The sequence below is a fragment of the Miniopterus schreibersii genome (genome assembly GCF_964146895.1).
Source record: "Miniopterus schreibersii genome assembly, chromosome: 2".
NCBI lineage: Eukaryota > Metazoa > Chordata > Mammalia > Chiroptera > Miniopteridae > Miniopterus > Miniopterus schreibersii.
The window spans coordinates 86,401,852-86,427,235 of NC_138102.1; the positions used below are offsets into that span (position 1 = coordinate 86,401,852).

The window sequence follows — 25,384 nt, forward strand, 5'->3', positions numbered from 1 at the left end:
TGCTGTGCAGAAGATTTTTGTCTTTCTGTAGTCCTATTTGTTTATTTTCTCTTTAGTTTCTCTTGCCCTAGGAGATGTATTGGCAAACATATTGCTATGAGAGATGTCTGAGATTTTGCTGCCTACGTTTGCTTCTAGGATTTTTATGATTTCAAGTCTTACACTTAAGTTTTTTATTCATTTTGAGTTTACTTTTGTGTATGGTGTAAGTTGGTGGACTAGCTTCATTTTTTTGCATGTACCTGTCCAATTTTCCCAACACCATTTATTGAATACACTGTCTTTATTGTATGTTCTTACCTCCTTTGTCAAATATTAACCATAATGGCGTGGGTCAATTTCCGTATTCTCAGTTCTATTCCACTGATCTATATGTCTGTTCTTGTGCCAGTACCAGACTGTTTTGATTACAGTGGCTTTGTAGTATAACTTGATATCTGTTATTATGATCCCTCCAACTTTGTTGTTATTTCTCAAGATTGCTGTGGCTATTTGGGATCATTTTTGGTTCCATATAAATTTTTGAAGTGTTTGTTCTAGATCTGTGAAATATGCTGTTCGTATTTTAATGAGGATTGCACTGAATTTATAGATTGCTTTGGGTAATATTGGCATTTTAATTTTTTTAATTCTTCCAATCCATAAACATGGTATATTTTTCCATTTGTTAATATCTCCCTCTATTTCTCTTTTTCAGTGTTGTGTAGTTTTCTGAGTACAGGTCTTTTACATCTTTAGTTAAGTTTATTCCTAGGTATCTTATTTTTTTACTTGCAAAGGTAAATGGGATTTTTTTTAAATTTTTCTTTCTGAGAGTTCATTATTGGTGTATAAAAATGCCATCGATTTCTGGATGTTAATTTTGTATCCTACTACCTTGCTGAATTCATTTATGAAATCTAGTAGTTTTTTGGTGGAGTCTAAGATTTTCTATGTACAATATCATGTCATCTGCCAATAATGACAATTTTGTTTCCTCTTTTCCAACTTGAATGCCTTTTATGTTTTCTTCTTGTCTGATTGCTGTGGCTAGGACTGCCAGTACTATGCTGAATAAAAGTGGTGAAAGTGGCCACTCCTGTCTTGTTCCTGTTCTTAGGGCAAATGGTTTTAGTTGTTGTCCATTGAGTATGATGTTGGCTGTAGGTTTGTCATATATGGCCTTTATTATGTTTAGGTATGATCCCTCTATTCCCACTTTTCCTGAGAGTTTTTATCAAAAATGGGTGTTGGATTTTATCAAACTTTTTTTCTGCATCTATTGATATGATCATGTGATTATATAAACATTATCAGGGAAGGGAGTTCAGGCTTAGGAAACAGTCTGAGCAACGTCCTTGAAAAAAGTGAACCTGTTATGTGCTCAGACCAGTGACCTGCCTCATTTGGGGCACATCAGAAATGAAGTAACTGGTTTATATTTGTTTGGGCTGGTTGAGTTATGTCAGGAATTCCCCATTTCCAGGCAATACATGAAACAATACTTTCCTTGAAGGTATTTTTTTTAGTATAATATATTGTAGTCTATTAGTAGGACAGAATTGAAGTTAATAAGAAATGTCTAACTTGTGAATAGTATTGAGTGTTTTGTTGTTTCTGCCTTCACAGGAATGCCTCTATTTTTAGAAGGAATAAAGATACAGTTTCATTCCTGAATATCTAACAAATGCCTGCCTTTTTCTCTGGGTGACACCTGACCCCAACTCTCATCTGTGGTATAGCATCATACCAAAGTTAACGGGACAAAATGGACATTTAAAAATTTTAGAGCTGCAATGGTTGTATCATCTCTATTGCCATAAAGTTTGTAGCATGCCCTAAGTATAAATAAAAGTTAAACAGGAGATTGAAAACGTGGTGATGCATGAATATTATTGTCAATTTGGGTCATAATAAAGATTTTAAATTATTAGACAACATAGAGAAAATTATATAGTAAAAATGTAGACATTTTAGAGGAAAAGAAAGAGGTTATAAATATTAAATAATCTGAAAATTTCTATTTATTGTACCTTGGAGAGAATGCCCACTGAACAAATGCAACAGCTATTTGTTATTTACAGCATCCTTCTATGAAAATTTAATCAATGATGTAAAAAGCATAAAATTCAAATTACTTTTGCTCATTTACCTGAGGCCTTTTATTGTTGATTTCTTTTACTTTAACTTAAGAAGTTAAGAGGTATAATAAATTTTGAGTCAGTCACTTTTATGTTATAAAATATTTTTCCTAAGCTACCTATAAAGTATTTGATAGTCATATATGTTCTAGCACTTTCATTCTTGTATATTAAATAGTTCATATTTAACCCAAAGTATAAAAAGAGAAGGAAAATATAGATGAATAAAAGTTCTGAGTTCATCTGTGTGAAAAGGGTTAAATATGAGAATGAGAAATGACAGATCCTATTCTCATGTCTGAATTCTCATAATTCTACTAAAATTGGGACATAATGAAATCAGTAAGCCTTGGCCACTTGTAGGTTAATCCTAAAGAGTATTGCAGTTTCTGTGCAGAGGAGAAATGTAGCATATTCTAAAGTAAACAGATTTCCCTGCATCACTGACAGACCACCTCCTTGACCTAAAAGCCCTTTTTATACTTTGCCACATTATCCTCTCTTTCATTCTTCCCATTTATTTTGGTTTGTTTTCCTCATTTTTATTTTTTCACATATTATATAAATTCTTCGAGCACATTATAAAAACTTTGAAAAATAGTGAAACTGTTTATATAGGGTGTCCCAAAAAATGTATACACACACTTTGAATAATTATAAAGGCAGTGTTTATTAAAATACATTTCATTTTCAAAATTGAGCTATCAGCTGTTACAGTGTTTATACATTATTTGGGACACCCTGTATATTTCACAATCCTACTATATTAAATATTCACTTGTTTTTTGGTGGATATTTTCCTTTGTCTTATGTATATTTCAACATACTTTATTTTTATTAGCTATCATATAATAACTTTGGTGTCCTCTTTTTCTTCTGTTTCACATTTCCTCATGATCATGTTTTCTGTAGTTTTGTCGTTGTTTAAATAATTATACATTCACAAGATGTTTTAAAAATAGTACAGAGTCTCATGTACCCTTCCCTCAACTTCCTCCACTAGTGCCATCTTATATAAATGTGATACAGTATCAAAACCAGAAAATTGATATTGCTCCAATAGTTTTAACTAGACTGCAGACATTATTAAGCTTTCAGTGTTTTGACAGGCATTCATTTGTGTGTGCATCTAGAGATCAATGCAGTTTCATCCCTTATATTGATGTAATTACCACTTTAATCAAAATATGGAATCATTACCGTTACTTCATGTCTTCCCAGTTATTTCAAATTTTTTTCTTTCATGAAGCTTTTCTGGTTTATTCTTAGGTGGTTCTAATCACTCCATCATTACCCTTAGCATTTGAAGTGCATATATCTAGATAGTAAATATATGTCCCCATTTTACATGTTTACGTGTTTTAATTGGATGACCTCATAGGTGATAAAGGCATGGTTTTTCTTATTCATTACATTGGCATTTCTTTTAGAATAAGCATTATGTTCAGTATGTCCTCTCTTTTTAAAGCATTCCATTCAGTCAATGGAGAAAATAAGTATTGAATAGCCTCATCACCATATTTACTTAACATTTACTGAGAGCATTTTACATTATAGAATATCTATTTAAAACTGTCTAAAAAAAAGGAAAGACTACTTAAGGATAACACAAAAGCCTTAAGTCTTCCAAGGTCACTTTATGGATGTTTTTTTTAAATTATGCTACATATTTACACTATAACAGAGTTTATTTTATTTTTCTGTTGCCAATAATGTTTTCTGTTTTGCCTCTCTACTGTGGCATCCGCATTTAGCACAGTGTTCAGTGCACTGTGTAGATTAATTACTTGAATTAATTCATGAGTAAAAGGAAAACACAGTCCTCAAAATGATTTGATTAAATTTTTTAAAATTGTGGTAAAATATAGATAAAATAAAATGTGCCATTTTTATCTTTTTTTTTTTTTTTTTAATTCTCACTCAATGATATTTTTTCCATTGACTTTTAGAGAGAGTGGAAGGGAGGGAGTGAGAGGGGGAGAGAGAGAAACACTGATGCATCGATGTGAGAGATACACATTGATTGTTCACCTTCTGCATACTTCCTGACTGGGGCTGGGGATCAAACCTGAAACCCAAGTAGTGCCCTTGACCAGGAGTGGAACCCGTGACCTTTCTGTCTGAGGGCTGACATTCTAACCATGGGGCGACACCAGCCAGGACCATTTTAACCATTTTTAAGTGGCATTCAGTGGCATTAATTACATTCACAATCTTGTATAACAAACACCATTATTTATTTCAAAAAATTTGCAACACCCCAAACAAAAACTGCACCCACTAAGTTGTCGTTACCTGTATGTCTCTCCCTGAGACTCTGGTATCTCTAATCTACTTTTTCTTTACAATTTGCCTCTTCTCAGTATTTGATGTAAGTGGAATCATATAATATTTGTCTTTTGTGCCTGGTTTATTTTTCTTAATATAATGTTTTTAAGGTTAATTCACATAACAAGTATCAGAACTTAATTCCTTTTTATAGTTGAATGATATTCTATTCTTTTATAGAATTCTACATTTTATATATCTATTAATCTTTTGATAGACACTGGTTGTTCCCACCTTTTGACTATTGTGAATAATGCTGCTATTAACATTGGCCTACAAGGATCTATTTGATTTTCTGTTTTCAATACTCTTAGGCTTATGCCTATGAGTAGAACTACTGAGTCATGTGCTGAATCTAGGTTTTTTTCAAGGAATTGCCAGTTTCCCACAATGGTTTCCCCATTTTACATTTTCATGAGTAATAGAAAAGTTTTCCAATTATTTCATATCATCTCCAACCCTTTTTATCTCTCTGTTTTTCTGTTTTAATTTGTGGTGGTGGTTGTTTTTAATTTTAGTCATGCTAGAGAGTGTCAAGTGATACCATCTGGCTTTTACTTGCATTTTCCTAATGACTAATGTTGCATCTTCTAATATACCTGTTGGCCATTTGTATATCCTTTTTGGAGAACTGTCTATTCAAGTTCTTTCTCAATTTTTAAATTGGGTTTTTTACTGTTGTGTTGTACATAATTTATTCTGGATTTTAAACCCTTATCAAGATATGAAGTGATTGTCCCCCATTCTGTAGGTTATTTTTATTCTCTTGATATAGTGTTCCTTGATGCACAAAAGTTTTTAATTTTAATAATGTCCAGTTTATCTATTTTTGTTGTTATTTTTGCCTATGCTTTGGTATCCTGTGTATTAACTCATGGCCAAATCCAAGCTCATGGAGATTTTTCCCTATGTTTTCTCTAATAGTTTTATAATTTTAGATCCTAAATTTAGGTCTTTGATCCATGTTGAGTTAACTTTTATATATGTTGTGTGATAGTGATACAGCTTTGTTCTTTTGCATGTGTGTATCTGGTGTTCCCAACACCATTTGTTGAGTAGGCTATTCTATTTCCATTGAATGGTCTTAATACCCTTGTTGAAAATCAATTCAGCATAGATGCCCAAGATCATTTCTAATGCAAAATGTTTTGTAAATATTAAAGGAGAAACAATTTTTAAATATTATAAGATTAAATAAAATTTTTCCTTAGCTCATATTTTCAGTACTTATGAGTAATTATAATCACTTAATGTGTATCTTTTCAAACTATAATTCTGCATATAAATGCAAAATTATTTCTCTTGTTATTGGTATAAGCAAAATTACTGTTATAAGAGCAATAGTTTACAAATTGCTTTTTCTGATTGATACTCTAAAGCAGTGCTATCTAGTAAAAATATGAGATATATAGTATTTAAAATTTTTTCATAACATTTAAAAAGATTTTTAAAAAGGTGAGATTAATTTTAATATTATATTTTACTTAACCTAAATATAATATCAACATGTAAACAATATAAAAACTTATTAATGAGATATTTCATATCCCCTTTATTAATTCTTTCAAATCAGGGATATATTTTATATTTAGAACACATAGCAGTTCATACTAGCTTTCAAGTGCTTGTGACAGCCACATGTAACTAGTAGATGCTATATTGTTCAGCACAGTTCTCCCCTCCGTATGTGAATATCTATGTTGTTACAATTTTAATGTTAATATAGTCCAAAGTAAAACCAGCTGTTCCAGAATCTCAGAATATTGTAAGTCTTCAACAAAGATCAGCTGTATGTCAAAGATTCTTGCACAGCGTTAAAAAGGTTGATATCTAAATTTCTCTACAAAACTAATATCCCTACACTGGCTTATGCAACTATTCCTGCATGATTATTCGTGAATAAATGTGAAATATTTACTGTAGCTGTACACAATTCTACCTCATGCCAATGAAGCACAGCAGGGTCTTAGCATTCAAGTTGTAATACTGGAAGTTCCTTAAGTTCTTAAGTAGTAAGGTAGATAAGTGGCATAGAGTAATTTATTATTTTTCCAAGGCATAAATTGAGATCATGTGTGATACAAGTTTTGTATGTGGGAGTGAATAAACCAATCAGATAACAGAGCCTCAACAGCTCAATGCAGCATGTTTGTTCCCTATTCTTTAAAAAAAAAATAAAAAAATCAATTATAGTTGACATACAATAATATATTCATTTCAGATGTATAACATATTGATTATACAAATATATACCTTATAAATAATTACTTCAAAAAGTCTAGTACCCATCTGGCACTACACATGAACTGTAAATTATTTGAGGGAAGGGATTACATCCCACATTTTTTTCTCCTCTTGAATCCTGGTCTGTGGGATACATAATTATTTGCTTAGTGAATTCTGAATAGATCATTAATTTTGATTATATGTAATATTAATCTTGGAAAATTTGAAAAATAAAAAAAAAGAATCAAATAAAAATGTTATAATATTATAACTAGAAGTAATTATCATTATCGTTTGGTGTGTTTCCTGTTAGTAATTTTTTCTATATGCATATTCACATATAATTTTTAAAATAGTTGAGAGCATACTTATATATAATAGTGTAATCTGGTTTTTCTTTTATACTAAATTATAATTCTCCAGATCTTTAAATGGGTCTTCATAAATTTAAAAATGCTTAAATTTTAATTTTTAAAACTTCAACTGATTATTTGTTTGACTTAAACAATAATACCTGTTCATTGTAAAAAAAAACAAAAAAAAACCCAACCCTGAAATATACAGAAAAATATTGAATGAAAAGTAAACACCCTTTACCCCCTCATCTGTTCTTTTCACCACTTCCTATGTCACAGTTTTAAAACATTAATTTAGCCCGGCCAGGCGTGGCTCAGCGGTTGAGCGTCTACCTAGGATCCAGATGATCAGGGTTCAATTCCTGGTCAGGGCACATGCCCGGGTTGTGGGCTCTATCCCTAGTTAGGGGCGTGCAGGAGGCAGCTGATCAATGACTCTCTCATCATTGATGTTTCTATCTCTCTCCCGCTCCTTTCCTCTCTCTGAATTCAATAAAGATATATTTAAAAAATAATAAAATAAAATAAAAAATTAATTTATTTTCCAATTACTATTGACATACAAAATTATATTTGTTTCAGGTGTATAGCTTACTGGTAGACATTTATATAATTTATGAAGTGATCCCCACCTGAGGATTTTATTACAGTGTTATTGACTATATTCCCTATGCTGTAATTTACTTTCCCATGACTATTTTGTAACTACAAATTTGAAGTTCTTAATCCCTTCAACTTTTTCACCCATTCCCTTAATCCCCTCCCATCTGGTAACCATCAGTTTGTGCTCTGTATCTATGAGTCTATTTCTGTTTTGTTTATTTTGTTCTTTAAATGCCACATCTGAATATGTGAAATCAAATGGTGTCTTTTCCTTTTTTTTTTCTGTCTGACTGCATTCACTTAACATAATACCTCCTAGGTCCATCCACGTTGTCACAAATGGCAGGATTTTATTATTTTTTATGGCTGTGTGATAGTCCATTGTATGTACCACAACTTGTTTATCCAATCTATTGATGGGCATGTGGGTTGCTTCCATATCTTGACTATGACTAATAGTGCTGCAGTGAACTAAGGGGTGCACCATATCATTTCAAATTAGTGTTTTGGAATTCTTTGGAAAAATATCCAGCAGTGGAATCACTAGGTCATGAGGCAGTTCCATTTTTAATTTTTTGAGGAATCTTCATGTTGTTTTCCACAGTGGCTGCACCAATCCACATTCCCACAAACAGTGCATGAGGGTTCCCTTTTCTCTACATCCTTGACAACACTTGTTTGTGGACTTATTGATGATAGCCATTCCGACAGGTGTGAAATGATATCTTATTGTGGTATTATAATGGTATTTTGCTGTGGGGTATAATATAAGTCTAGGTAATTGTCATAAAATATGAGTGTGTACCAAAAGGTCTTGGAATGCAGATCTTGAAAAATATGAAATGTCTATTGTAGCTTTAGGTTATTTAGGAACATTTTTCAGTAGAATAGCTTCAAAGTACACAGCACTTTTAGGACGTAGATGAATACAGGCTAGAGCTCTTGATACTAATGGTATAATTTTCTTTATTTTTATATTTTACTATATCTTTTTTTAGTGTTAGACACCTTTTATTCAATTTTACTATATCTTTTTAAGTTACAATGTTTGATTATCACTCTACTGATTTTCTTGCTCTTAGCACTATAAAAATATAACATTCAAACACCATCAACAAAAGAGTGATACCAGCATTACAGTATAACTTAAGACAATATAGTAGTACATTGGTCATGACACAAACATGTACTAAACTCTTAAGAAATATGTCTGTGAGCAAATATAAATTATGTTTTTCATGATAAATCATAAAAATTAGAGAAAGTCACTGATTACAGGTTTTGTTTCACTATAGGATTTTGTTTTGTTAAATAGATTTAAAAGTTCTTCAAACTTTAAGAACTGAAGATACTCAAAACCACATTATTATTAAATCTTAAACTGCATGTTTTAAAATGACAAACACACTTTTTAAATGTTCCATGTTAATTTTTATTTTTTAATTTAAGGTGATTTTTTTTTTTTAATTTAAAAAGGTACAAATATTGCAAGTTTATTTTAAAAGCCCTAATCTAGCCCGGCTGGAGTTGCTCAGTGTTTGAGCTTCAACGTGAACCAGGAGATCACGGTTCGAGTCCCAGTCTCTACACAGGCATGGGTTGCGGGCTCGATCCCCAGTAGGGGGCATGCAGGAGTCAGCCAATCAGTGATTCTCTCTCATCATTGATGTTTCCATTTCTCTCTTCCTCTCCCTTCCTCTCTCTGAAATCAATAAAAACATATTTAAAAAATAAAAGCCCTATTCTAGCTTTTGTTATTGTTTTGCCCAAATAGATCTTAAAATCGGAAACATTTCTTCTAAATTCTTGTTTAATAAAAGTTAGCACTTCTTGAATTTTTTTCTGAGCATTTCTAATAGCAGATGGTTTTTTGAAAAGGAAGTAGTATCCTCAACAACTCAACTTAGCATATAAATATCCTTATATGTTATATATATTCATAGATATAGAAAGTGCTTTGTTTAAAGGTATTATCTTGTAAAATAACCTAGATTATTTCTCATTATAAATACCAATACGGTATATGGGTGTGTGTGTGTGTGTGTGTATATATATATAAATACTTGTAATAAAAAGTGGTTTTACAGTTATTTACATAATTTAGTAATCAACTAAGATCCTGGTAATCCTCTTTATATTTATATGATACACCAACTTTTCTTTTAGTAACCAACGAGACATATGTCCATATTTCCTAATTTTTTTTTATGGTTGAACGTTCTATCAATAATCTCTTTGAACTGATCATTCATTGATTATTCGTTTCTTACATTAATTTTTTCCCATCATGCTTTTAGTAAGATGTTCATAAAAATAAACAATGAAAATGAAAAAAGATACTTTGAATACTTGCACATGTTTTTCTTAGTTTATTTTTTATGTATATTGAAAACATTACTCATCTGTTTTTCTCTCTACATAATATATTTTTGAGCTAGCCCTTGTACTTATTAACTTTTCTAACTTATTGCACAGGATTTATAAACATGCCGGTCATAATGGGCATTCATTATGAAGATTTTTGCAGAGCATATCTACTTCTTTTAGTGGCAGTTTAAGATAAGTAGACATTAAGATACAGGAAGTAAAAAATCAGTTCGGGAGTTCCAGAAGACTTAAGATCTCAATTTAACCTACTATTTTTACTTTGAAATATTTTTCATATTTTGAAAGATGTTGAGATGGATTGAGTTTCCAAAGACATTAAATTGCTTTTTTAATTTTATACATACCAAAAGAGAATGAGAAATGTTCATTGAGCTGACATTGAGGGAAAAAAAACTTGTAGGGAAAAGAAATTATGTCCTAGGTCTGAGATTTCTACTAGGTCATCTAACTACCATAAAGTGATTGTAAAGAGAACATCGGGATTTCATTGTCATCCTTCTGGAACCTATTTGTCTTCAAAGTTTTTAGTTTCAAAGGATCCTTAACTTGATACTCAATTCTCTGAAAAAGTCCTTCATCTTTAGGAAATTTTATGCATCCATGTAAAAGAGTTAAAAAATTGTGACAAAACTGTCTAAAGCCTTAGCAATTCTCTGCAAGCATTTAAACCCAGTTTAGTATGTTTCCTTGTGAAGAAAAGAATTCAATGCCTACATGTAACTTACATCTTTTCTTGTGGCAGTTAATTTTCTTCAGTAGTGGAGTGAATTTGTATCTGTGTGTGTGTTTGTGTGTTTTCTGAAAGCAGACTTTCTGGAATGATTTATAGATAAGGTTTTAAAATATACTTTTTTCCTGTCATTGCCAAGAGATTATCTTTTTAGAAATGACAATAAATTATTTTGATCTCCTTATATACATTCTCATGCATGCATTTTTATTATTTTAAGTAATTTCCCTAAGCCTACATGTGAAAGAGAATTGTTAGAGAGCTAGGGCAGTAATTAAAGTGTTCATTCCCTATCTAGCTATCTCATTTGTTAACTCTCATGGTACTTTCTATCTGAGAAACCATAGCAAACAAATATTCAAACCTCCTCTATGCTATGTACACTTCTCCGTTTTATCTCCGTTTCAATATTTTCCCAAATTATTTTTGAAACTCCTAGAATCACAATAACGTGCATTTAAAAAATACAAACCCAATGTCCTCCAGTGTAAAAGAATATAATCAGTGCCTAACCTAATTCATTACTCACATTTTTAACACATTTATTTTAATGTGTTAAAAAGATTAAACATTTTCAGTCTTACAAAAATACCATTTATGAGAACGAAATGCCATGTCAGAGTTTCAAAGTATCTTAAGACTGGCCTTATTTTAGAAATGTGGATACTTAAATAATTATGACATACATTATGATGTAATTATGATACCAATTGTATACTCTTTTACAAAGGAAATGAAATTGAACAATTTGAAGGAAAATATACACATCACTTAATGACAACTGTATTACCCAACTTTAGGTACTTTGGGGTTTTTATTAGTTCAGGGTTGTTTAGAGGGAGAAATGACCTAAGTCAGTGGTTTTCAACACTACCTTCACATTAAAATTATTTTGGAAGCCTTAAAATACTGATCCCTGGGCCCTATTCTTAGATATTATTCTGATATAATTGGTATTTTTTAACAACTCCCCATTGATTCTTTTGTTCAGGCAAAATTGAGAAACATAGATTTAGGTGATTCCATTGATTTGGGAAGATTGAATCATTCAACAACAAAAATAACACTGAGAGCAAACAGTATGCCAGTCACTTGCTACTTACTAGGTATGCATAGTTAAATAAAACAAGATTCTTCTTTAACTGAGGATTTTATGATCCAGTAGGGAAACGTGTATAAGTAGATCACTACAAAATATAAATGATTATATTTCAGAGGAAATGTCTGATTAATAAAAATATTAAGTGCTGAGAAAATAATGATATAGGCTTATCTTATTTCTTATTTCCAAAGTCTTAAAATTACTTCATTTACACACTTAAATATTTATTACTTTGCCAACATGAACCCTTATTGCAGTATTGCCCTTTTCCATAGGAATAAGGTCCAAAGATTCATCTGTAGCTTGAGATAACTGAAGAATATGATAGTTATTAAATTTTTCCTATGGGATACTTTTTATCCCCATTCCATTTTTTCCTTTCCACTTATGCAGTTTTGTTTTCTGCTCAATTCTGTGTACCATATTTTTACCAAGGATGTAGAGAGATTGGATTTTCATCTAAATGCACCAAAATTGATTATCTGTGCTACTTTGACAACTGTTATTCAGAAATCTTTAATCAAGATTTAAAAACATATTCAATCCTGATATTTTCTGCAGGAAAAAATATACTTTTGAAGAATATTTTGCCCTCCCTTTTTCTTTCTCATTTAGTGTTTTCTTTATTAGTTGAAAGAAAGAAATTTGTGTTTTCCTCATTGCCATATGAAATGAATTTGTTTAAAATTTACAAAAACAATGAAAGACTAAAATAAATGTCTTACGCTAAATCTCAGAAAACAGCTGATGAAAACTCATGTTTAAAATTTCTAGTTTTATTGCTACTTGTGTGGCTTAAATCCTCACTTCTCTACTGAAGCGTCTCCCTGGGACATAGTGGATAGTACGGAGGAGTTGAAGGGCTGACACAAATTGTAACCCATGCAACCCACCATAAGCACAAACATTCTATGCTCTGTGTTTTAAATTCATATTTAACTATATTCATTTATTGCTTATAATATTTAATTAAATTACTTGGCTTTTTTTCTTAGACACTAGGGGGATGAATATGTATATTGAGGGCATTAGTTTATCTCTTGCCTGAGACTTTTATATCTCATATCACAATATGAAAAACAGTTTTCACAACACTCTTTCTTAAGGAAAGGCAATTGGTAACGCTTTTGTGACCTTACAAACTGTTAATAGTTAATATAGTTAACAGAGATGGCCTTGATAAATTGAAATTCTGCAAACTGGTTATTATAGTTGATGAGAAACTTTGAAAACCTTCAAAAACTAAATTACACTTTAACATTAGGTAGAATACACTTTGGCTCTTACTTGGATCAAGGCCCGCAGAACTAGTCTTGTCCTTTCAGCCATAGCACGTTAATGCATAACCCAGTAGGCTTCTGTATCAGGGAAGAAAATATTCGTATTTGGCAAGCAAATAACTAATGAAATCTAAAAAAAAAGATATCGGGGAGTATGATATTCATTATATTTTATATAGAAGGTGTTTTTTTTTTTCCTGTATTTTCCTTCCAGTCTCATTAACCTTCTAGAATTAAAGTCTTGTTGTCTTGATGCTTAATATAGTCTCTGAAAATTATATCAGCTATTTCTTCTGGCCCTACAGTTGTCACAGATGAATGAAATATGGCTCTTCCTTCAAAAATGCAGTACCTAAAATCTAATCATATAATATGCTCATAAAACATGTAAAGAGTAAACTGGGGTTGCAGAGACATATGGAAAATACTGTTAATCAAGTTAGTGTTAAGCTCTTATATTAGAAAATTGGTATTTCAGCTTATATTATTTTAAAATATTGTATCAGGTAAGTATTTGACATTTACTCATGTCTGAGGACAGAAGATTAGGACAATCAGGAGTAGCAGAAGAGCTAGATAGACAGAGCCTCTTAAATTTCTCATAAGAGTTTGGAGAACAGAAAATATCTGAGAGAGAGAAAGAGAAAGAGAGGGAGAGGGAGGGGGAGGGGAGAGGCAGAGGAGGGAGAGGCAGAGGGAGATTTATCCTTTCTTCTTTTTGTAATTAGCAATGCTTTTTTATGACTTCACAGAAAAAGAACCCAGTTAGTCTGTGCTTCCACAGGAGAAGAGAAAACTCTTTGTTTGGTTAGTTAGGAACATCCTTAACAGAGACATTTTAAAAGGTTTTATTCATATAAGTTCTTTGATTAATCTCTCCTTACCCACTCCCCCAACCCTGCCTTCCCTCTGAGATCCCTCAGTCTGTTCCATGCTTTTATGTATCTGGATCTATTTTGTTCATCAGTTTATTTTGTTCATTACATTCCACATATGAGTGAGATCATATACTTTTCTCTCTCTCTGACTGGGTTATTTCACTTAGCATAATACTCTCCAGTTCCATCCATGCTATTTCAAAGGGTAAGAGATCTTTCTTTTTTACAGCTGCATAGCATTCCATGGTAAACCATGGATACAGGTATGGGAAAGGCCTGGGGGTGGGGTGGATGCAGGGTGGAGGGGATCAAGGGCAGGGAGGGGACATCTGTAATACTTTCAACAACAAAGAAAATTTTTTAAAAATAAATAAATAAAAGGTTTTATTACCTGTCACATGGCCTTATATCTCTAATAATAGCAATGGGGGATTGCATGTGAATTGCAGCTTACCCAGTAAGTCACTAATAATACTTACTGAGTATTACTTATGTGGCTTGATTTCAGCAGGTGCTAAAAATTAAAATTATAGTAGGATATAGGATTTAAAACCAGTTTTCTCTTCATCATAGAAACTACAAAGCTACCTTTCTCTCAAACTCCTATCCAATTTTTTCTTAGCTTTAACCACAAAATTTTTTGAAAGAGATTGTTCTAGTTACTACCCTCTTTTCCTCAGTTACCTTTCCCTCATCAACCCAGTTCAATCAGGCTTTCATTCACAGAATTCTAATTGCCTAATTCTAATTGCCTAATTCACAGAATTCTAATTGCCTAATTCTAATTGCCTAATTCTATGTCCTCATCATACCTAACCTTTCTGAGGTGTGAGGCATTAACAATGTAACCATATACAAACAAAAATAATGATAGGTTTCTAATGCCTAATGTGCAAAATTTAGACAATAAAATAACAAGTGACAGAGTCTCACCAGCACAAAAATGTTCAGGAAAATTCTCTTGGGCAAGAAGACTTCAACCCTGTTTTTCAGGTAGGAAACTTTGAGAAAATAGCAATTCTGTAACTTCAGGCCTTTGAGGATGGAGTTAAGTCAAATACAAAGCCTGCCAGTAGCATTGTCATCAAACAGATTCAAGAATTATATTGCCTGCTTACTCATAAAAAACAATTTTGGAAGAAAAAATATGTGCATTGCAATGATAAATTTCCATTTATAATTTTTATATGTCTTCCATATTAAAAACTTCCCTACAATCTGATAAAATTAACTATTTCCTTCTTGACAGTCTATTACTCTGCATGCCAAATAAGTCTCCTAATTCTTTACAGAAACTGTGATAGATTTATAATAGTTTTGTAAATCTAACACTGTTATAAATAAAAAAGTTTATTTTTGAAGTAATTAAAAAATTTGTGGGCATAGTTTAAAGACTTATAACAAAGTAAAACCAAAATTAGACCCCTGCTTCATGCAAGACACATTTTAACATTTTTTACATTTTGACTTCATTGCAGCATTTTACCTCTGTGACTACTCTCTACTAAAAAATAAGAAGAGTGGACTTGAAGCCGTGTTCTGAGTTATTCTGTCCTAACCATAAAGCATTGACTACGTTACAGCTTTTGAGTGCATCGATATTCCTTGCAAATGTTATTTGTACATCATCATTTTTTTTCCCCTTAACTCTTTTTTCATGAAATTAACTGCTTCTTTGCTCCTTTTTGGCTAAGTTTTCTGCATGCCTATCATTAAATTTCCCCCAAACTTTCCAATTGCACTGAAAGCCTACTCTAAATATAATGCAAATCAGGTATTCTCTGAAACCCTGAATGAGATAGCACTCTTGTGTACGTTTGTTACTTCCATTCACCTTTGTTTGGAGAATCCCCATGGCCTCTCTCCTGTGCTAGATCTAGTTTCTTAGGTCTGTGTCTACCACTTTTTCCCTTGTAGTAATGTTTTGAGTTCATATGCATTTGGTACTTTCCCACCTCTTGAGCACTTGGTGGGTTTGCACTCCCTTGCTCCAGGAAACTGAGGCTTGGTTATGTTACTTTCTTTGATTGGTGAAATGTGCTAAGTGACATGTGTTACTTCTAGGCAGAAGCTACAAGAGCCAGTGATGTTTAAACCCATGCTCTTTTCCCTCCACCTTGATTGCTGATAACATTCCAGACAATGGCCACATTGCCAGTTGGCTCCCTGAGTGAGGGTGACTAAGATGCAGAGCAGAACACAGGCAGTGGGTATTGAACTTGAGGAAGAAATAACCCTTGTTTCCTAAGCCCCTGAGATTTGGGCACTGTCACAGTATAATCTTGTCTCTCCTTTTTGATATAGTGTCTCATTTTGGCAGAGCACACTATCAGTAAGTTCTTGAAAGAAGTGGTTGAAAAATAAATGTTTATGCATGTCCGAAAATATATTTATTTATCTTCATATTTATTGATAGTTTGACTGGATATTGTGTTTGAGTATTATGTTTCTAATTATTCTGAAGATGCTATTTTCTTACCTCCTATCTTCCTGTTTTGGTGTTGAGAAGTCTAGTGTCATTCTAATTCTTCTTTATATATATAAGTATACATAAATATATATAAATATATATATATATATATATATATATATATATATATCTTTATTGATTTCAGAGAGAGGAAAGGAGAGGGAGAGATAAATGGAAACATCAATGATGAGAGAGTCCTTGATCGGCTGCCTCCTGCCCCCCCCCCCCAACTGGGGATCGAGCCTGTAACCCAGGCCTGTGCCCTGACCGGGAATCGAACCCCGATCGCCTGGATCCTAGGTCAACACTCAATCGCTGAGCCACGCCCAGCTGTGCTAATTCTTGATTCTTTATTTAAACTTTTTTTCCCTGTTAGCCTTTTCCTTAACCCTGGTGTCCTAAAATTTTATGATGATTTGCCTTGCTGAAGATTTTGTGTCATATGTTTAATTCTTGGGAAAATTTTTATATTTATTTGATAATTTCCTCTCATCCATGTTCCCTATCCACTCTTCCTACAATTCCTACTCAGTGGATATTGGCCTTTCCACAGAAGAACCTCTAATTTTCTTATTTCTTTATCTCTTTTGTGCTTCTTGCATCTCTTAATGTTTTGATTGCATCTTACTATCTTTTCTATTTTCTGTTAGTTGTTTTTAACTTGTTTTTTTAAGCCTTCGGTTTTGTTTTTTATGTTGCAGTATCTTCACATATCAACTGTATAATTAGTGTTATTTTTTTCTGTTTCTTCACTGTCTCTCATTTTTCAGGTTTCCTTTGTTGTTGTTGTTGTTGTTATTCCTGGTATCCCTCCTCCACTCGTCTTGGTCTCTGTCTTGCATATCAGGTTGCCAGAAGGACTCTAGGTAATGACTTCAAAAGTGGTATTCGTAGCTTATATACCAGTTCATATGCCAGCTCTAGCACCAACTCTAGCACTTGTACAGCTAGGGACAGCCAGCTCTCACACAGGTTCTAGAGCTTCATACAACTCTGGGACCTGCTCTGGCTTGAGATCTAAAGACAGTGCCAGTTCTAGAACTAGAGACAGTTTCAGAACCAGCTATAGTACTAGAGCCAACTCCAGAGATAGAGGCAGTTCCATCATTAGCTGGCACCAGCTCCAGTAGCAGCTTTAGAGCTAGGGACAATTCCAGAACCAGTCTTAGAATGAACTTTGCAGCTAGAGCCAGCTTCTGCACTAGCTCCAGAGATAGAGCTAAGGCCAGCTATAGAGCTACAGCCAACTCCAGTATAAGCTATTGTATCAGCTCCAAACTTAGTACCAACTCCAGCTCCAGATCTAGAGTCATCTCTATCACCAATCCTCACACCAGATCTGGCACCAGTGCCAAAGTTATAGTGAGCCCCAGAACTAGAGCCAATTCAACAACTTCTAACACTACTCCTCCCAGCTGGAGCCAGCCTTGGCACCAGCTTCTGAGAGAGAGCTTGGGCAGCTGCACACCTAGTGCCAACTCCAACACCATATCCAGCACCAGCACTAAAAATAGAGTCTGCTCTAGAGCTAGAGCCAGCACAGGAACTAGGACTTGTAAAGCTCTACAGCCTAAGCTAGCACCAGCTCGAACACCAGAGAATTTTCTTCCCTTCCTTAGAATGACATATTTTTTTTGTTTTTGTAGTTTTGTTTTCATGTTTATTATTCTTTATGGTTTACTATATTTGAATGTTACAATTTACATACACAAAAATTTAACTTTTAAATCATTAGTAAAAGAAAATGATATTAGTGATTAAAGGGTATTGTATCTTTTTTTTCTGAGCCAATGTATAGAGTAGATTATTTCTTTTTGAATAATATTATAGTATTTCCCTTTTCTTCTTAAATTCTAGTAGATCTTTTCTTGTCCCTTTCAACTGCTTCTTTTTCTAATCTTAAAAATGTGAATGGCTCCCAAGAATCAGCCTGGGTCTTTTGATCCTCTTTCTGTTTATTCTTCTTTGGAGACTTGCCTAATGCTGTGTCTTAGTCAATATTTCTATCTGAGTAATTCCAAATTCAGTATTACTTTTTTTTAAATCCTTACCTGAGTATATTTTTTTTCCTTTGCTTTTCAGAGAGGGTGAAAGGGAGGGAGGGAGACAGAGAGGTAGAGATAGAGAGAGAAAAACGTCAATGTGAGAGAGACATATCAATTGATTGCCTCCTTCACACTCCCCAACCCAGGCCAGGGAGTAGAGCCTGCAACCGAGGTACATGCCCTTGGCCAGAATCGAACCTCAGACCCTTCATTCCACAGGCCAACACTAGCCACTGACCCAAACCAGCCAGAGCAACATTCCTTTTTGATATGCCATCATCATTCTAAATCCAACAAATATAAACTAAAGACTACCTTATGATTTTCCCAAATATGTACCCATCTTAGTAGTTTCATAATAATATTACCATTCTCTGTCATCCATGTTAAAAATGTAATAACCTTAGTTGACTCACTCTTCTACTTTAGCATTTAAATCTAATTTCTCATTCAGTCCTGGCCTATCTTCTTTATAATATCTCTTAGTTTTCATTTCCCTGTTCACAATTGTTGTCTAGGTCCCTGTTTTCTCTCTTCTGGAGGGACCAATGAAAGAATTTCCTGCTATTTCCCCTTGTTCAGAAATGACAAATTACTCTTCTAAAACACTGATTTCTTGGATGAAGTGTTGCAGTTCATACACTTTCATTGGCTCTCCCATCCTATAAGCTCTAATATCTTTAGCTTAGTTCAGATTTATTTCTACTGTTCTTCTATAAAATATTAAAAATAAGTATCTAATGGGCTGAAGGCACCTTACAGATATGTTTTGTTTGATTTGAAGAGAGTTTTTCAACTCTGATCTTTTAGGTACAGCATAATTTGGGATATATGTATAATACCTGAATGTACATTGTAAAATATCTTCTTTAAAAATCTTGTTCATATTATAAGTTTATACTGATAAAGACCATTGATGTACAAGCAGCATCATAAAGAAAATCGTGTTTAAGAAATTGTCTGCAAGAATCTATTCTTCAGAGTGACATGGTTCTTGTTATGTAAGAATCAGTTCTTTCTTTAAGATAATATAACAATAAATGTCAAGTATCCCTGATAAATTGGCACATTGTGGGATATTTGTTTGCAGTAAATATAGGATATATAATGGTAATATGCAAAATATTTGAGAAAATGGTAGTGTCATTTTGTTAAAATGTAGGAAAAAAGTTTCCTATCATTTTTTCAACAAATGATTTGAAAGATTTAATAAGCTCTGTAAAATACAATAACAGTCTTACCATTTTGATAAACTTTAGTTAAATGTTGCAGTAGCTAAAACACAATGACTTTGCTAAAAATGATGACATGTAAGCCTTTATAAAATCATTACTGACCCCAGGCTACCACATCACTCTCCTTAAGTTGATGACTTACTCGCCTGTGGAAATGTGGATTCATGATTTGTTCTTCTATAATTCTTCATAAATTTACTTAGAGCAGAGAATACTTACATACCAAATACCTACTTTTGGGAACCACATTTATTCACAGCATGTGTATAAAGCTTTAAAAGGGCATGTGATCAGGAATAGAGTAAAGCGTTGACATAGAGACTGTTCTTTTTGTGGAGCTGAATTCATGGGCAAGGAGCTGACCACTTTTGTGTGGCCAGCACATTAATTGTTAACTCATGGAGAAAAAAATCTATAGATGAGTGACATAAATAATCAATAAGAATTTTTTATATAAAAATGTATTAGGGAAGTATTTATCATACTATTGAAAAGGACATAATTTTAATCCAAAAATTTCAATTTACCAGCTATATTTTTAAAAAAGCCCAACAATTGAAATTACTGGGATAAACCAATAACCAAAAAAATTGTTTAAAGCATATTCTAAATATGTCATAGGAAGACTATAACATTTGGATATAGTTTTAATATTAAATATTTTCTTTTTTATAAGTTTCAAAAGAATTTATTTACTATCAAACTACAGTTCTTATATACTTTTTAGTCTTTTGGACTACCCATATAACTAGAACATTTCATTTCCAAATCAATGTAATTATGTTATTTGTATTTGTAATTTTCATCTTATAGTCTTAGTGAAAATTTTCTATATCAAGGACTATAATTTATATTCCAAATATTTATTGTGCTTGCATAGCTGCATCACTAGGCATTTGATCTCTTTTGGAAGGAAGGACACTTTGTACTGAGAATTTGTCATCTATACCTATGATCTTACTTTCTATCTCAGTCGGCATCAAACCTAGGAATTCAGTTGCACCTTCTAAACTGAATAACACAGTAACTTTTTTTTTAATATTTAGAAATATCATCACATGGAAGTTATTAACAGCATCAAAGGTATCCTTAAACAAGATGTTACTTTCATTTACATGCTCATTTTTCTGACACTTGGTTTGGTTTCTCCTTCTAGGAATGGCAAAATTCTATTCAGAAGAATGCAGGACTTGCATTTATTGAACTCATCAATGAAGGAAGGTAATTAATTTCACAATTTTTAGGCAACTCATCAGTGTACATTTTATTCCACTGGGCAGCTGTTTTTTCCTACCACCTGGTCCAAAAATGTGTAAGAAAATGTTTTAATTAAATAATTTATCAGAGAAACTTTAAAGGAACAAAATTTAGACTGTTAAAAGTATTTATTTAGGCAAAAACATGTATGAAGTACTGGGAAAGTACTTTAGAAAGTTTTCTGTGAGATTGGAGCCACATCTTACTGAGTAGTAAAGTTGCTTTACATTAAGTGAACCCAGTCTGCAGTTCCATCTGCCATTCCATCTGGTTTCAGTGTTATGCTCCATGTGGACTCCCTCTGCCTATCTCAGCTCATGAGAAATAGTTTTATCTGAACATGCTATGCTATCTGGTACCCAGCTGAAAATGTGAAGGATGTTAAATATAGGAAGTATAACAGTCTGGTTAGGAATTTATATATACCATTGTTAAAATGATGCTATAAGTAAAATTATGTTTGAGCCTACTATTGTATTTTCTCTTTATTATAAACAGTTGTTCACTATGATTTCCCCAGTACTTTATTGGCAGTGGATACAGTAAGACAGATGTAACTGTCATCATTTTGACATGTACAGCTTCTATCAGCCAAAGACCTGCATCCTTTGCAACTTGAGTTTCTTTTATGATATAGTGTATTCTTTGGAAAATAATGACTGGATATTTGGCATAATCTATTTACTTTTTATTTCATACCAAATTTAATTAAATTGATAAAGAAATAATGCTTACTGTATATAAAACTTTTGTCAAAGGGTAAGTATATTGAAAGAATATTTTATAACACATTCCTTGAAAATTACTTTATATATGGTACAGAAATCTATTTTTTAAAGTAAATTAAATAAGTTTAGTATTATCATTTTTTCATCATCAATGCATTAGAACCTGAGAAATAGCCTCTGTTGTTACAACAATGAATATTAATGTATATTTATCTTTTAGATATTCCATGCTTGAATTATTTCTAGTCATAATTATATAACTTTAAAAATAAATTTTGGATTCACCGCAAAGCAAAAGATGCAGCAAAATATTAGTTTTTTAAATAATATAAATAAGTTTACAAAATAATACACTGTACTTCTTATAAAACTTTATTATTGTAAGAATTGATAATAATTACTATCAATCTTCAGATGATGAAAAATAAAAAAAAAAACAATTTCCCAGGCTACTTACTCATTGTCATATCAGTTATAGAAATCTCTCAATTCACATACATGCTAATTTTGCTAATTTCTTTCAACTGTGAAGTAAAAAAACAAAAATTATTTTGTCATCAGTAATTTTTAAGAGTTAACAAAACTGAACCTTTAACTCTTAAGATTATAATATTGTCCTGGGCAAAAAGCAGTATGGAGAATTTGCTAATATTAGAGGTTTTTAACTTTTAATACTGTTTTATTGCTTAGTGGTAGAGTTTGGGGTTTACTTTGTTTTGTTTTAGAAAAAAGTTGGAATTATAGAAAGTTCCTATAATTTTGTTTAAATTTAAATCCATGTAAACCTCCACAATGCTCACCATAATATTCTTTGTGCCATTCTAGTATTGTGTTTCTATTTTTTATACAAATTTTTCCTCCAATAAAGATAATTTGGCAATAATAATTGAAACATGATTAGCTATAAATATCAAGAACAAATCATGTATACATTAATACAGCAAATGTCTATTCAGCACCTCCTACATCTCAATCACTATTTTAGGAGCTGGGAATACAGAAGTGAATGAGACAAACATTAGACTGGCACATAAAATAATACAAGGGTGCTATGATTGAGGTGGTATAGGTATTAATGTAAGCCTAAGGCAGGGCACTTAACCTAGTCTGGAGGGATGCATTCTCCAAATGGTGGGGTTATCAGGGTTTTCAAAAAGTATATCCAAGCAAAGCCAGTACAGTATAACAATATTTTCAACAAATGGTGCTATAACAACTGGATATCCACATGTGAAAAATACATCTAGATACAGACTTTATTATACCAGCGCAAAAATTAACTCACAGTGGATCACAGACATTAATGTGAAATACAAAACTATAAAACTACTGGAAGATAACATAGGAGAAAACCTCCATGACTTGGGGTATGGTGATGACTTTTTAGGTACAATACCATGATCCATGAAAGAAAAAAAAGATAAACTGGACTTCATTAAAATTTAAAACTTCTGCTTTATGAAGAAGCATGTCAAGAGAAGGAGAAGACAAACTGCAGGTTGTGAGAAAATATTTGCACAAGACATATCTGATAAAGGACTGTTATCTAAAATATACAATGATGTCTTAAAACTCAACAATAAGAATACAAACAACCTGCTTTAGAAAATGGGCCAAAGACTTGAATAGATACCTAACCAAAAATGATACACAGACTGAAAACAAACATATGAGAAGATGCACCACATGTCATCAAGGGAATGCTAATTAAAACAACAATGCGATACCACTACACACTTATTAGAATGTCCAAAATCCAGAACACTTGACAATACCAAATGCTGATAAAAATGTGGAACAACTGTACTCTCATTTGTTGCTGGTGGGAATACAAAATAGTACAGCCACTTTGAAAGACAGGTTGGCAGTTCCTTACAAAAGTAAATATACTCTTACTATACAGACTAATAGCCGCACTCTGTCTACCCAAAGAAGCTGAAAACTTATGTCCAATAAAAACCTTCATGCAGATGTTTATAACCAGTTTGTTCATAATTGCCAAAACTTGGATGCCACAACCAAGATGTACTTCAGTAATTAATGGATAAATAAACACTCATTCATTTATGTGATACATCCAGAAAATGGAATCTTTATTATTTAGTGCTAAAAAATGAGCTTTCTAGCCATGAAAAGACATAGAAGAAACTTAATTGCACCTTACTAAATGAAAGAAGCCGATTACTAATCTGAAAACGCTACATACAGTATGATTTGAACTATATGACATTCTGGAAAAGGCAAAACTATAGAGACAATAGAAAGATCAATGACCACTAAGGGTTGGAGGGAGACAGTGAACCTACTCTATATGTTACTGTAATAGTGGATACATGCCATTATACATTTGTCTAAACCCATAGAATATACAATACCAAAAATGAACCCTAATGTAAACCATGGATTTTGGGTGATAATGCTGTATTAATGTAAGCTTATCATTTGTAACAAATGGCGGATGGTGGGGGAAGAGTTGTGGACTGAGGGGGTATCTGAGAAATCTCTGTATCTTCTGCTCAAGTTTACTATGAACTTAAAACTGCTTAAAAATAGTCTACAAGAAAAGGAGGTTCCTAAACATAATGCCATCTTGGTTGAGAACTGAGAGATGATTAGGACATAGCTATGTGAAATAAAATAGAAAGAGAGAGAAGAATAAAATTCTGAGCCAAGGGAATAGTGTAGTATAAAAGTATGGGGGCAAAAGACAACAAGACGTGTTGCTGGAGAGCTATTTTTAGTCAGCCAACAGTTATTTAATTGTATGTTTTAAGCTAGCCACATAGAGGCAAGGATCATCCCTGAAGGAAAGGGTCATGCCAGGAAATGGTTTCTAAACTGTGGTAAAGCTGCTGAGGTGTAACTGAAGAGGTTTAGACATAGCCTGAAATGTGGCTAACAGATTTCAGGGCCTCAAGACTGTAACAGAGATACCAATCTGAGGTTTCTGTAATCCTCTTGAAGATGGTGATGTCAGACTGACAAATAGGGGCTACCAAGATGGAAGAAGTGGATAAATTTGAAGTATCTTTTGGAAATTACATCAGCAGAATTACTCATATATTGGATGGTAAGAAGTGAATGAAGGAATGCAAGATAACTTAATTTCTAGCTTTCGTAGCTGGATGGTTTATAGTGTAAACATAGTTTACTTAGAATAATACAGAAGGAGGAGCATGGCTTGGATGAGAGATGGTTTCACTTTGGGTTGCACTGCTGAATGTATAACACTTGTGCAATGTCCAATGGAATCATTGAATAAGCATCTTGGAAACTGGGTCTCCAGCTCTCCAAAGATATAGCTAGAATGGAGATTTAAGTTTAGGGGTTATCTGCGTGTATATAGTAAGTGGTAGGTAAGGATACATGTGTGGTGCTCAGGGAGACTATGTAGAATGAGAGAAAAACCTGGGGGCCAACTTTACTGCTCTTTCTTTTGGGAATCCTCTTTCCTCACATCTACATGTGATTGGCTGTTTAGGGTCATTCAGGAATCAGCTAAAATGTCACCTCTCAGAGAAGCTCCCCTTACCATCTTGTTGAGTGCCCAAGAAGGGAAAACTCATAGAGTGGTTGCTAGAGGTAAATAGAGGTTTTTTTTAATTTGGTGAGGGAGGATGTAAAACCATGAGTCCGGG

The 25,384-nt window shown here is 32.8% G+C and overlaps 1 protein-coding gene across 1 annotated transcript in view; it reads left to right on the forward strand.

Annotated features, from left to right (window-relative positions):
- The window catches only part of NBEA (neurobeachin), an 817,699-nt gene that overhangs the window by 389,963 nt on the left and 402,352 nt on the right, over positions 1 to 25,384 (forward strand). The window contains exon 35 of the mRNA XM_081128332.1: positions 20,918 to 20,982. Within this exon, the coding sequence (XP_080984458.1) occupies positions 20,918 to 20,982 (65 nt within the window). The remainder of the gene's footprint in view (positions 1 to 20,917; positions 20,983 to 25,384) is intronic.